The 15,438-nt window shown below is 47.5% G+C and overlaps 1 protein-coding gene across 2 annotated transcripts in view; it reads left to right on the top strand.

Annotated features, from left to right (window-relative positions):
* LUZP1 (leucine zipper protein 1) overlaps positions 1-8,262 on the top strand; it is a 67,473-nt gene extending 59,211 nt beyond the window's left edge. Inside the window, exons 3-4 of one of the 2 annotated variants that reach the window (XM_073317298.1) lie at positions 219-386; positions 2,409-8,262. In XM_073317298.1, the coding sequence (XP_073173399.1) occupies positions 219-386; positions 2,409-2,492 (252 nt within the window). In that variant the 3' untranslated portion in view covers positions 2,493-8,262. Of the gene's footprint in view, positions 1-218; positions 387-2,185 lie in introns of both variants that reach the window. The other variant, XM_073317299.1, reaches the window with a different exon arrangement.
* Positions 8,263-15,438: the final 7,176 nt, after the last annotated feature.

Here is a 15,438-nt window from a genome sequence, read left to right on the forward strand (position 1 = left end):
ACTGTGAGGTTCCCCAGAAGCCTTTATGCCTCTGTGAGACTGGGCAGCACAATGGATGGTGAAACTCACTGTGGGCAAGTGGGCACATTAGCTAAATTAGCCATGACTTTTCTGATGCTGCAAACCTGCAGGACTCTTGGAGGCAGCTACAGTTCCAGGCACTCTCTGATGTATTGAACAGCACAAGATTTCCAAAATTTTTGCTTCTATTACTACAGGAGGAAAGCAAAGATTTTGTTCCCAGTTCCAGAAGAAAACAATATGGCTCTTCTGAACAGCTGTCCCAGGCTGAGACTTCAGAGAAAAGGCCAACCTCCCAGATGGAGCTGCAACGGCACACTGGAACCAGCCCCCATGCACAGCTGGGCAGCAAGACAGAGGACCAGGTAGGTCTATTCTAAAGAGAACTAAACTGGCCAAGGGTGAAGCATGAGTCTCGTGCTTCAGAGATTTGCAAGCTCACTAACTTTCACCCTACAGCCAGGGCCCTGGGGCCACTGCTGCTGCAGGGTTGGAGGGACATTCCTGCCCATGTGCTTGGGGTATGAGGATCTTTCCTACCTCTTTTCACATAGGGGACAGGGTCACAGGGGCATAGGTAAGTGGGTGGAAGGTCAGGTGGCTATTTTCGCTCCCTGTGTGATTAGGGGTGAAGAACAGTGCTGGAGCTGCCCAGAACTCTTTCTGTTCAGTGTTCATTGAGAAGCAAACCCAACAGATTGCAAATCAGCTGGGGTGACATCCTGTTTTGCCTCACTCTGAACTTTTCATTGGGTACAGGCTTGTGTGCAGGGTCTCTTGCCATTGATTTTCGTTTGTCAGTGTTTGGAGCAGTGGGGGGTGAGGAAATCCTCTCTCACAAGCACCACTTTCCTCCCCACACAGAGAACTCAGAGGGGGTTTGCATGAGCCTACACTGCACTTTAACACCGATGGCTGGCCCATGGCAGCTGACTTGGCTTTGCAGGGCTTGAACTGCCGGCCTGTGAAATTGTAGTTGCAGATGTTCAGGCTTGGGCTGGACCCTGAGCTTTGGGACCCTCCCCCTCATGGAGTCCCAAAGCCTGGGATTCAGCCTGAGCCCAAATGCCTCTGTAGCAATAAACAGCCCTGTTGCCTGAGCCCCGCAAGCCTGGGTCAGCTGACATGGGCCTGAGCATGTGCATGGCCAAGCCTGGGAAACACTGCCTGGGAACCCATAAAGAGACGAATTTTTTGACATTTGGCTGTTGTTCCTGCAGAGCCTGTCTGTACTGGCACTTAGAGATGCATGACATCTGTCATGAATATGCTTTTTTCGATGTATGCTGTTAGCAAAGTAAGCACTATGCAACTTAATGTGACTGCTTAATGTGACTGTCAAATGGCATCATGGAGCTCCATATGTATTGTGTCTCCATGACTCGAGATCAGATTTGTCTAATTTGGAAATAAGAAGACCTGTTTTATAACTGTCAATGCCACCAACTCCTCTTCGGGTCTGAGAGTCAAGCTGGGTTCTTTCCATTACCTGCATCATCACCAATGGTAGTTGTTCTGCAGCCAAAGTATTCCCACAGGGACCCCTTAAGGCTAGGGGCATCTCACAGGTGTCATAAGGGTCATGATCTGCAGAAAATGGGGCTCCACAGACTTAGCTGAGGGCTTATTTTGGCCCTGCAGGGTCACCTATGACTGGTGATGAAGCACAAGATGAACCCAGTGCGATTCATAGATTCATAGGCTGCCTTCTTGAGATTGGCAGCTGGAAAACCCTGGAAACTAGTGCCCAGGTTATATCCACTGGGAAACAGGCCAGGTCCCTAAAGGATAAATTCCATAAAACTGAGAAAACAGCAACTACAAAACTGTGTGCTCCTTCTGTAGCTCAAGGACACTGATTTAACAAATAGGACCTGTCCCTGGACAAGGCCATGGTATCACTGGGAAGCCTAAGGATGAGGTGGGGCATGTCAGAGCTGTTGCAGTGTAAATACAGAAAGGAAGTAGGTTCCACTGGCCAGATCTGACCTTGTCTGCTCCCTCTGAGTTGCCCTGTCTGGTATATGAGGCTGTGGCATTTGCTGCCCCCAGGGGAAGGTAGGAGCGAGATAAAGGGAGAAGGCTTGGGTGATGGTGGCTCTCCAAGAGAAGTTGTGATCTCTGAGCTGCTCAGTATGTGATGCTGTGGGGTTCTCTCTTCTAGGCCATTTCCCACTCCTCCCAGATGACCTCTAGGAGATGAACTTCTTTCCTTTCACCAAATGAACACTCCATTTCGTGATGCAAGAACCAAGGATGTTACCAGCTGCATGGGTGTCATTCCTGCCTTGTAAATGCAACGAAGCCTTCATCTAGCCTGGAATCTGTTTTCTGATGTGATTTGTGTGGGACAGAAGATTAACCAGCACATTTTCCTTCTCTGCCAGGAAGGTGGCTGCAGAGACTTCTCTCAGGGGAACCCCACTTCTCATCTCTGGGCTGAGACTGGATTTGTCTCCACGGGAATATAGGTCTGTATCAGTATGGAAATTCCTCTGGGTCCATGGCCACTGCTTCTATAGCCTGTTACGGTACTTGCAGTACAAAAGAGAACCCTACATTAACCACTGTAATTTATAAAGAACGCTAGACCTACCCCAGCGGCCACAATGCAACTGGCTCTCACAGCTGCTGAGCACATCTGGTTTGTCAAAAGGAACCAAGTCCTTCCACATCTGAAAGTTTTCAGTGTCATGATGAAAGTTTGTGTTATTCTTAATCTGCCTCTGCTATTGCTCAGTCAAAACACCTTGCACCAGGAAAGCACAGGATTTCCAATAACTCTTCAACCACATGTAGGAGGAACGCATTCACCCCAGGTCACATCCCTGTGCAGAGAACATTGCTTAGACAGCTTCTTCCTCAGGCCTCCTGCCACAGGCCTGGCATGCCTTGCCACCCCATTCCTCCTTGGCCAGAGATTTGATAATACAAGGCTGTTTACTGAGCCAAGCGAAACAGCAATGAACGCTTCCCCCAGCTTGGACCTGGCTGCCTTTCAACCAGAGCTCTCTGCTCCCATGGCCCCCCACCCACCCTCCTCCCCCGCCTTAGCTGCCATGCACTAAGGTTCATGAGTGGAGCTTTGCACCCTGCACTCAAAGGCAGAACCCTCCTCTCCAAGAGGGGCCTCTCTTCCTTCCCAAAAGGCACAAATGAGCACTGAGCTAAGATGGGATTAATATGCTCAGGCCATTCTCCAGCCCTGCCAGGAGTCATCCTGTGCTTCTCCCTTCTGGCCTGGGGACTGTTCTACCTTCTCCCCACTACCCCTCTGGACAGGGGCTATTCCATGAATCTCCTCATCATGCTTCAGGACAGGGTGGTTGTCTGAACCTTCCTGTCTCCCCTCTGGCCAGGCTGGGAGCCATTCCACCCTGGCTAGGATCCAGGCACAATCAAAGACTATAGAAGTGTGTTTCCAAGGTCAATGTCCTCAGCAGAAAGAGATGGGGAGGGGAAGGGGACAGAAGCAGACTTCATTGCATTGGCTATTAGTGCTGCAAGGCACCCACCCTGGTCAGTGAGGGAGAAGGGGGTGCTGCATATCTCCCAACCCGATCAGTGCGGGAGCGGGGAGGGGAGTTGCAGCCTGGCCCCCAGCCTGGTCATTGCTGGGTGGGGAGAGGTGCAGCATGGCTCTGAGCCCGGTCAGTGCGGAGGGCGGGGTGGGGAGAGGTGCTGCCTGGCTCCCAGACCAGTCCAGTGATCTCCTAGTCTGTTTGTTCTCGGGGAAGGCAGTTTGCATGTGAACCACAGACGGGTACAGAGCCCTCATGTTCCCATAGGCAACCCCATCCCTGTCCCATCTCCCCATCCCCAACTCACATATAGAAACACCTGCTCCTTTCCCCAGACCTCTCCTTTAACCCTCAGGAGTGGCTGCCCCTCCCCATAGGAGATCACCAGTGGGCCCAGCCAATCCAGGGGCTGGGGTTAGAGAGGGAAGCTGGAGCAATAATAGGAGTCTACTGAGCCCTTATCTTCTGCACCCACCGAGCCCCGGTGCACTGTAACTGGGGCACTCTGCACTCAGGCCCAGGAAGGAAGGAGTCCCTGTCAGGTCCCAGGAAACAACATTGCCTTGCCCTCATGCTTGCCACTGGGTCTCCCCAGCACCTCAGCCTGGGAGGCTGCTGGGTAAGGGCCAGTTTGCTCAGAGCCCCTGTGCTTGGCCTATCCAGTGCAATGTGAGGGGAGGATTCATTGCCTGACATTCACGCCCTCAGCCCCACACCAGGAGAGCTGAGCTCATTTTGTGGCTGCCTCCTGCCCATGCTGCCACCTCATATGGTAAGGACAGCAGAGCCAAGCATGCCCTGATGACAAGAGTGTCCTGAGCCTTAGTCACTGTGGTGAAGAGAGGGGGTGATCTGCTCCCAGAACAAATATCTTACTACGTAACGTCTCAGGGCTTCCCTGTAAGACTGTTAGCTGCTGGGGAGCAGCCTGCTGCAGATACAAGTCTGTGCTGCTACACTGCAGACTGGCCCACCTGTGAGGCTCAGGCCCTGGGGTCCATCTGACACCCTCCCTCACACCTTATGTAGCACCAATTCCCCTTGGGGCCCACTGCTCCAGTCCCTCTACTTTGCGCCATGTGCTGGGCAAAAGGAGTCCTGCAGACTCCTCCACCTACACTTTGAGGCAGCTGCAGTAGGCTCTTCGCCCTCTGCTGGTAGGATGCCCTTGCATAGAACAGTTTCCTCCCCACCCTCTCACAGCCACCACAAACTTCTGCTGAAAGGGAACGAGGCTGGAACTCAGTGTTTGTTGACAGCATTAATGCTCCACACAATTGCCATATTTGTCCCTTCCAGGGGTGCGGAGGGAGAGTTTAGCCTTCACTTGCCTTCTTTCCTTTTAAGCTGGGCACATCCTGTCCCATCACATCTGGAAGCACCAATGCCCTGAACCATCACTGGACCCAAATTCCCAGGGTACCCCACAGGAGGCAGCGCGGTGTGAGGAGTAAGGCAGAAGTGCTCCCCAGGCCGGCCGGCCGGCCAAGCAGCACAACCAGGCTGGTTTCATTCTCTTGGGAAGGGTGATTGCACTTTTGTGTTAACTCCACTCTAAGCATAGTCAAAGTCACAGTACAAGGCTTTCTTTGTATGGTGGTAATAGACCAATCCTTGCTCTTTACCTCTTTCCCCCTTACTTTCCCAAGGTTCACGGCTAAAATTTCACAGTGCTGAAGTCACTTTGAAGCCTAAATCCCAGTGCTCTCACTGGACCTCGTCTCAGCAGTGAGTTGGGCTATGTCATCCGTGGTAAATGGCTCCCTGGGCACCAGCAGCATGTGAGCCCATCCTCCAAAGGCTTGTTCTTCTGCCATTGTGCCTCTGTGCCGGTCCATGCACTAGCTTGCTGCTGGCTGAGTCTGCCCCTCTGTGCAGGGTTAGAGTAGCTCTCTGAGCCTTGCCATTCATGCAAAGAACTAGCTGAACCATTCCCATGGCCACCAAGGGGCATTAGCCTGCAGTAACTCATCGCAGCCTCGGTGAAGGTGTCTGTGCTGTGGCTGTTCCCCTGCTGGACAACCCTTCTCAGTGCCCTCGAGGGTCACATACCCAGCATAGACTCTGTGGTTCCTTCCCAGCCTTTCCTCATTCCCGCCCTGCCTCAGCTGAGTACAGGGCTGCCACTGGCTCTTTCCAAGGCATTCATTTCACTCCTTACTGGGGCAGCTTTGAGGTCACCAGATGCCAGTCGTGTACCCACAAGTCCCTGCCTTGTCCTCTAGCCCTCACAGGCTCCCTCTCTAAGATGCTGTGCAGCAAAGTGATTTTGGCCTTGATCCAATGAAACTCCTAAGTATGTGCATAACTTTCAGCCCAAGTACAGTCCCACTGACTTCAGAATGAAAGCTACACACATGCATAGATGATTTGCTGGATCAGGGCCTTGGGCAAACGCAGCCAGCAGTCTGCAGTGATCTCTGGCCTTGCCATTCCTCAGCTTAATGCCCCTGTGTCTCCTGAGGCGGGAGCTGTGCGACATGCACCATCACTCCAGCTCCCTTCAGTCTGCGCAGAACCTGGGCAGGAGGACAGAACCTCGTTCCCTTATGTTGCTAATGAGGCAGAGTTCACACAGCCCCTGCATCTGCTCCCACTGAAGCCAGAGGGGGTGTTGCCAGACACGTCACTGAGAGCAGGAATGGGGCCATGCTACCTTAGATGCAGTTCTCCATACACTGGGTAGTGGTCTGCCTGCAAACAGGAACTCCCCATTTGGACAGCCATAAAACTCAAGCCCCACAATCAGCACAGGGGGGCAGCCCACCTTCCCTGCATTTAAACTCGTTTCTGAAATTCAGATCCAATGCGACCACTGCCCTTTCCCTCTAACGGCCTTGTCACCAGAGCCAAGGGCAAATGCAGTGGGCCTCATCGTTAACTCTGAATGGTTCCAGCTCCCGTCAGAGCCTGTCCACACGCAGCATCAGCAGCCTTTCAGCTGTGGACAAGAAGCACTGGAGTGTCCAGTGCCACTTCTACACTCCGCAGGAGGGTCCTATGGAAGCCAGACACAGTGGATCCAGTGCTGTCTCCTTACTCCAGGGCCCTGGGGCCCAGAGAGAGGAGCAGATGAGAACTTGTCTTCAGTTATCCTGGCCAGTAGTTTGGACTGTTCATTCACTACTTTAAGACATATTATTTGGATTCCTGTTCTTGAACAGAAACAATCTCACTACCATTTCACTGGTTGTAAATAATGAATGTAAATGTCAGTCAGTAACTGTAGGTTGTGGGTTATCTTCTTAACAAATCTGAGATTAACTCTGAGCGAGAAATCCTCATTGAAACCTAACGGGGACATATCCCCTAAACCTGAGTGCAATAGGAGCTGATTGTATTATTAAACTAATATTAATGATTTCAGGAAACATGCTATTTTACTCAAATTGCACACTTTTGAGAACAGCTGTAAAATAGAGTAAATATTTGTAAATATTGTCAGCACTGGGGAAATGTTGTTTGTAATTGTAGCATATGAATATGGTGGGGTTTCCATGGACTTGATAATGCTGAAAATGTGAATCAGACATTCAGAGAATTCCAAAGTTGTAACTGTATTTGTTGCCTGTGGGAGTGCATAACTGTTGTTCTCGTCTCCCAAGAAACACTTGAAAAGAAATCCAACCCTTTATATGCAGACCACACCTCCCAGCTAGAGAGGAGGTTTTGGCAAAACTGGTATTTACCGAGGGGGTGTTCACACTGCCACGGACAGCCTCAGGCCGGGCCTGCTTCAGGCACCTCTTGGACTAGGTGGTTCAAGAGTAGCTCCCTTCAGCTTCCCTCCTGTCTGGAAATGAAACTGCAGCCATCCCTGGGGATGCATTGCGCAAGGTATGGCCCCTCCAGTGGCTCTGTAAATTCAGGAGTCTGAATTCCTGATGTTCATTGCTGTCTCAGTCTATCGGTGCTGGGAATTGCCAGGTACCAGCTCATTAGACATGACAGAGGCAACAGGAGGGCTATGCTGCTGAAGATGCTCAGAAAAGCAAGGAAAACAAGGAATAGGGTGCATGTGGCTCCAGTGGGTATTTGGGGGGAAGGATTTACACAGAGTGAGAAATAATTAAACTAATGCCCACATTTAATAGAACAAGCCACACTCACCCCACTCATGCATAAAAACCATTTACTGCGCAAAAGGTGAACAGTGATGTAGCTGCTTTGTAGGGCATACAGCACAAGGGATCAGCTAATTCTTCCTTGATTATCCAGTGTGCACTGGGGAGGCATCTTTGCCTTGCTGCCATTCAGCCCCTGAGTACTCCAGATAGCGTGGAATATATTTTTAAGAGACTAAATACATTTTTTTGTATTTGTAGATGTTTGATTGGGGAACTGGGTCCAGTCATGGTGTTACAGGCAGACAGTAAACCAGGTATCTTTTCCTTTTCACATATTCCTGCTAAATTATGTGAGTCCAATTCAAGTTAATTCTTTCCCGAGGTTCTATTATTTACAGTTCCCCTCTACTCCAGACACACCAAGAGAGCTACCAGCAGTGTCCTGACTCTCACAAAACTCATGTAAGCATGTTCAGTAGGGGAAAGCCTGCTCATTCCTCTCCACACTGCTTAAAGATGGTGCTCACCTCCTACCAGTTATATAGTGCTCTAGTCTGCATGCCAAGTTTAAACACAGTTTATCTGCATGTATCTCCTGACTGATGCTGTCAGCTCTACAATATGTAATCAATAAAATTATCCCTTTGTACGTGTTATTGGGTTATGTGTGATTTGGGGCTGTAGTGGTTCTCTTACTCATCTTGTTTGTGACTTGGCAGGTTTTTAGCTTCTCCATCTATGGAGTTGACATGACCTCACATTCATGCTTCCACAGCCAACTGAAATCAAATTTATTAATGTAGCATCGTAGCCCTAGGCTATAATTCATATCAAACAAATACATGTTTTAAAATCAACACTGCTTAATAAAATTAACACATTTTAAAAACACAAAAATGAAAAACGTATGACAGCTCTTCTCCTAAAATCAATTACACCTTTAAAATCAACCCTCCACCATCAAAAAAATATACAAAAATAAACTAACAAAAATACATTATTTCCTCAGGGTCATACAATTGGTGAGGCCTCTTCTGGAGTACTGTGTCCAGTTTTGGGCCCCACACTACAAGAAGGATGTTGACAAATTGAAGAGAGTCCAGCAGAGGACAACAAAAATTATTAGGGGGCTGGAGCACATGACTAACGAGGAGAGGCTGAGGGAACTGGGATTGTTTAGTCTACGGAAGAGAAGAATGAGGGGGGATTTGATAGCTGCTTTCAACTACCTGAAAGGGGGTTCCAAAGAGGATGGATCTAGACTGTTCTCAGTGGTAGCAGATGACAGAACGAGGAGTAATGGTCTCAAGTTGCAGTGGGGGAGGTTTAGGTTGGATATTAGGAAAAACTTTTTCACTAAGAGGGTGGTGAAACACTGGAATGCGTTACCTAGGGAGGTGGTGGAATCTCCTTCCTTAGAGGCTTTTAAGATCAGGCTTGACAAAGCCCTGGCTGGGATGATTTAGTTGGGGATTGGTCCTGCTTTGAGCAGGGGGTTGGACTAGATGACCTCCTGAGGTCCCTTCCAACCCTGATATTCTATGAACACATCCTTTCACACACATTTTTCTTGTATTTGCAGGCAACCAGGCAAATACAGTAATAACCTATATAATCACTACAGAAAAAATACTCTAGTTTTTGAGCTAGTACAGTAAATAGTATTTGTGCTAGGAATGGAACTCATAATTTATCTTCTCTGATGACAGTGCGTATCACAAGCAAGTAGAACGTGTGATTAAATCTTCGACCTAGCCAGACCAGTGCGGACAAAGATTGACATTATAGCTCTCAAAAACAATATACATCCTTTCTAGATAGAATATCTGCATAGTTTGGAAACAGCCATAAAGACCATCCTTTATGTACTATTGTTCAGGTTAGCCAAATATTTCAATTATTGATATGCTCTAAATTAGAAAGCCCAGTGGCCATATCTGCTGTACAGATAACTATAATGTCCAACGGTTTGAAAATACCTTCTGTTCTAAGCTTGAGTAAAGATTTCATGTTCTTGCCTGCAGTCCAGGCCAGGTCAAGTTCAGAGAAGCCCAAATGATACAGCTAGATTCTCACTGGAACGTATCAAGGGAGACTATGCCAGACTAGGGAAGACACTTAAGGAAATTGAGGCTCAGGTGATTTTCAGTGGGATTCTGCCTGTTCTTAGAGAACGGCAAGAAAGGTGTGACAAGATTATGATGATCAACAGATGGCTCAGGCAGTGGTGCTATAAGGAGGGCTTTGGGATGTATGGCCACTGGGAAGCATTCATGGACGGAGAACTGTTCTTTCGGGATGGACTTCACCTGAGTAAGGAGGGAAATAGACTTCTAGGATGGAGGAGGCCCAACTGATCAAGAGAGCTTTAAACTAGGAATCTGGGGGAGATGTTTGGGAGATGTCCAAGTAATCTCCATGCCGGATTTTAACACTGAGAGGGAAGAAAACAAAGTAAGAAAGGATACAGCTGTGGGTAGGAGAATGGACATAAGGAGGAAGGGCAGTGTAGATACCAGTCTAATAGGTGATAATGGCAGTAGAATGTCTGTGCCTAATCGGGTAAAGAATGTGAGAGAAGCCAAACAGCAAAAATGAAGATGTTTATACACTAATGTGAGGAGTCTAGGTAACAAAATGGAGAAACTAGAGCTACTGGTGCATGAAATGAAACCAAGTTTTGATAAGATCTGGACATGCTGCATTGTCAGCAAAGAGGGTACATATGAATTTTAAAATGATAGTGGGGAAGAAACCTGGAATGGAGTCTTTAAGGCTGGGGCAGAGATTGTAGCCTTGAAACATTAAGTAATGTAGAATATTGCAAACTATGGCCATGGCTATTACATGGTTAAGACAACACGCCACAAAGTTGGTGGGGCAAGTAACATAAAAAAAGATAGAGTTAAAAGAAGCAGGAGAAGCAACAGAACCCTGGAATGCTTTCGCTCTCCTAGCAGGCCGACAAGTAATCCAGAGATATTTTACTCTAAGCACAAGAACAGAATGAAACATTGGAAACAGCAGTAGAGAATCTGCAAAAAAGAGATGTGCTGTCCCCTGTTATAAATATTGGTGGTCAGCAGCAGGTTTCAGGTAGCTACCCTGTGCCTACAGAATGGGGACAGAAATGGAAAAAGGTACTCCTAGCAAAATTAAAAAAAGGAAGAGGGCCACTGCGCTGCAACTACCACCATATAATAAAACCCAGGTTCCAGGAAAACCTAAATCAAGACCTAAACTGGTACGTATCTGAACAGGAGAAGTAAGTGCATGGGCGGGAGAAGTAGCAAACAATACTTTCACTGGACTGATAAATCAGATGAAGGAAAAAATTGAATAGTTCACAGAGCACATTAGGAGACAAGAGCTGCAACTTGATTGCGGAGGGGTGGACAAAAAAGAATTTCAAATTGAAAAACTGAGAGTAAGTGATTTAACACCTAAAGTTGATGCATTAGCACATGGAATTGCCCAGAAACAGTAACTGCACAACACGCAAGGGCACTCCCGCAATCCATTTGGCATGCACACAAAAGCAGCATATACTGGGAGAACAAATTCAGGTTTTCCAAAGCAGGTAATAGCCCACACTCTCCTCTTAGAGCTAGGATAAAAACCAAGGGTACGGGTTCCCAGCTGAGCCCCACTCCTCGCTGAACCTCTTTCTCAAATATTTTTACATACCGGTTAAGTTTTCCTTTATATCCTTTCTCAGTTTGCTAAACTCGCTACTGCTGCCTGTACTTTAAGCGTATGTCTACACTACGAAATTAGGTTGATTTTATAGAAGTTGATTTTTAGAGATAGATGTTATACAGTCGATTGTCGATGTCCCCACTAAGCGCATTAAGGTGGCAGAGTGCATCCTCACTACCATGGCTAGCATTGACTCACAGAGCGGTGTACTGTGGGAAGCTATCCCACAGTTCCCGCAGTCTCCAGTGGCCATTAGAATTCTGGGTTAAGCTCCCAATGCCTGATGGGGCAAAAACAGTTGCGGGTAGTTTTGGGTCCATGTCATCAGTCTCCCCTCCATCCCTCCATGGAAGCAACTGTAGGCAATCATTTTGCACCTTTATTCCTGGGTTACCAGTGCAGACGCCATAGCACAGCAAGAATGGAGCCCGCTCAGATAACCGCTGCTATTGTGAGCATTGTAAACACCTCGCGCATTATACTGCAGTATGTGCAGAACCTGGCTAAGAGACGGCAGCACGAGGACGATTGTGAGGAGGATATGGACACAGACATTCCTGAAAGCACGGGATGTGGCAATTGGGACATCATGGCAGCAGTGGAGCTGGTTGATACAGTTGAACGCTGATTCTGGGCCCAGCAAACAAGCACAGACTGGTGGGACCGCATAGTGTTGCCGGTATGAGATGATTCCCAATGGCTGTGAAACTTCTGCTTACGTAAGGCCGCTTTCCTGGAACTCTGTGAGTTGCTTTCCCCCGCTCTGAAGTGCAGGAATACCAAGATGGGAGCTGCCCTGACAGTTGAGAAGCGAATGGTGATAGCCCTGTGGAAGCTTGCAATGCCTGACTGCTACCAGTCAGTCGGGAATCAATTTGGAGTGGGCAAATCTACTGTGGGGGCTGCTGTGATTCAAGTAGCCAACGCAATCACTGACGTTCTGCTATCAAGGGTAGTGACTCTGGGAAATGTGCAGGTCATAGTGGATGGCTTTGTTGCAATAGGTTTCCCTAACTGTGGTGGGGCAATAGACAGAACGCATATCCCTATCTTGGCACCAGACCACCTTGCCAACCAATACATAAACCGCAAGGGGTACTTCTCAATGGTGCTGCAAGCACTGGTGGATCACAAGGGACGTTTCAGTGACATCAAGGTGGGATGGCTGGGAAAGGTGCATGAAGCTCGCATCTTTAGGAACTCTGGGCTGTTTGAGCAGCTGCAAGAAGGGACTTACTTCCCAGACCAGAAAATTACTGTTGGGGATAGTGACGGGTTGGATCACAGAAACCCCCTGGGGGCTGCCACCTGATGTGCCAAGACTACGTCCAAACCCCAGATAAATCTGTTTTACACTGTATAAAGCTTATAGAGGGTAAACTCCTAAATTGTTCGCCCCCTGTAAAAAGTGATTTTATTAAATACAGAAAGTAAGATTTAAGTGGTTCCAAGTAGTAACAGACAGAACAAAGTGAATTACTAAGCAAAATAAAATAAAACATGCAAGTCTAAGTCTAGTACAGTAATAAAACTGAATACAGATAAAAACCTCACCAGTTCCAGTAAGCTTCCTTTTACAGACTAGTCTCCTTCTAGTCTGGGTCAAGCAATCACTCACACTCCTTGTAGTTACTGTCCTTTGTTCCACTTTCTTTCAGGAATCCTTGGGGGTGAAGAGGCTATCTCTTTAGCCAGCTGAAGACAAAATGAAGGGGTCCCCCCGGGGTTTAAATAGACTTTCTCTTGAGGGTGGACACCCCTCCCTCCCTCTGTGTAGAATCCCAGCTACAATATGGAGTTTTGGAGTCACACGGGCCAGTCACATGTCCCTGCATGACTCAGAACTACAGGTAGCATATGAACCATGGCTGCTACCTTGAATGTCCTCAAGTAGACTTCTTATGTGGATTGGAGCATTCCAAGATCCATTGTTCATTAAGTGCTTCTTGACTGGGCACTTAGCTTTGCAAATTCCTTTCTAAAGAAGCTGACCAAATGCCTTACAAAGCTTACTTAGAAATCAAGCAAGCATACAGCCAATATTCATAACTTCAAGTACAAAAATGATACCTGCATATCAATAGGAGGAATGTATTCAGTAGATCATAACCTTTACAGAGAGATGTTACATGGCATATGTAGCATAAAACATATTCCAGTTATGTCATATGTACATTCATAAGCATATTTCCATAAAGCCTTATGGGGGGTGTTAGAGAGCTTATTCCTTCACTCTCCCACTTCCCTGGTCCTTCTCGCATGAACAGAGAGCAACAATACCCGAAGCCCGAAGGTGCAAACAATTCAATGTTTATTGGGGTGAACTTCCAGCAAGCTTAAATACAAGTTCCTTTTTCCTTATTTTCGAATCCCAACTTACTTCCTGTTTGCCCCTAATTTATATAGTAATATTCTTAGCTATACCTTAACCAATCATTCTACTGAAATTTAACTAACCAATCCTAACATATTGTAACATGATTAGCTAACCAATTATATCCCACCACCTTAATTAGTTTACACCCAGCAAAATTAATTATACAGCAGACAGAAACAATCACAGAACCAGACAGAGATTATACAGACAAACAATAGCAAAGTGGGAACTATAATGACAAAACAATACAGAAGTGAGGATTTCACATCCCAGCTATTGATAAGTGAGTTCTTGCCAAACAGGATGCTATCAAACTAAGTTTCCTTTTACATTTTCTAGGCACTTCCCTTTCTCTGGAGGTGATAGGAATACAATCCTGTCCTGATAGTGCCTGACAGCCCAATAGCACCTTATTTCAATGTGACTAGTTTGGAATGTGAGGATGTGACTGTTCGCTTCCTAGCTTATGGCTGCCTCTGCTGCTTAGCCAAAGGCCTTAGCCTAAGAACAGGCCTCAAACTGTCACAGTAAGAGAAGACCCTTACACCAGCAGACAGTGATTTTGATTCTTTCTTTTATACCACTAGAACTAGCCAAGTGATAAGAATACCCCTAAATTCTTAAAGTACAGGCCTTTGCAGACAGGCCTGAATATCTATATCCTAACAGGGGGCACCATCACAGGGATGTTGAAATGCCAATAGTTATCTTTGGATACCAGCCTACCCCTTTCTCCCATGGCTCATGAAGCCATACACAGGCAGCCTGGACAGTAGTAAGGAGCAGTATAACTATAGGCTGAGCAAGCGCAGAATGGTGGTAGAATGTGCCTTTGGACATTTAAAAGCTCGCTGGCGCTGTTTGCTAGCACAACCAACATTCCCATTGTTATTTCTGCTTGCTGTGTGCTCCATAATATCTATGAGAGTAAGGGAGAGACGTTTATGGCGGGGTGGGAGGTTGAGGCAAATCGCCTGGCTGCCAATTTTGAACAGCCAGACACCAGGGCCATTAGAAGAGCACAGGTAGGCGTGCTGCGCATCAGAGAGGCTTTGAAAACCAGCTTCATGACTGGCCAGGCTACAGTGTGACAGTTGTGTGTGTTTCTCCTTGATGCAAACCTGCCCCCTTTGTTGATTTTAATTCCCTGTAAGCCAACCACCCTCGCCCCTTCGATCACAGCTGGCAAAGGAAATAAAGTCACTATTGTTTTGAAACCATGTATTCTTTATTTATTAATTAAAAAAAAAGGAAGATAACTGATAAAGCAGCCCAGGTTGGGTGGGGTAGGGTGGGTTGGAGGAGGAGGGGAGGAGGGAAGGACAAGGGCACATTGCTTACTGTAGCCACACTACAAATCAAAACTGTTTGAATGACAGCCTTCAGTTGCTTGGGCCATCCTCTGGAGTGGAGTGGTTGGGTGCCCGGAGGCCCCCCCTCCCGTTCTTGGGCATCTGGGTGAGGAGGATATGGAACCTGGGGAGGAGGGCAGGCGGTTGTACAGTGGATGCAGCAGCGGTCTGTGCTCTTGTTGGCTTTCCTGCAGCTCCACCAGATGCCTGAGCATGTCCGTTTGTCCCCCATTAGTCTCAGCATTGCATCCTGCCTCTTCTCATTCACTGCTTTCCTGGACTGTGACACTGAATGCCTCCATGCATTCAACTGCACCCTATCAGTGCAGGAGGTCTGCATGAGCTCAGAAAACACGTCATTGCGAGTGCGTTTTTTTCACCTTTTAATCTGTGATAACGTC

The sequence above is a fragment of the Lepidochelys kempii genome, chromosome 19 (assembly GCF_965140265.1).
Source record: "Lepidochelys kempii isolate rLepKem1 chromosome 19, rLepKem1.hap2, whole genome shotgun sequence".
NCBI classification, from domain to species: Eukaryota; Metazoa; Chordata; order Testudines; family Cheloniidae; genus Lepidochelys; species Lepidochelys kempii.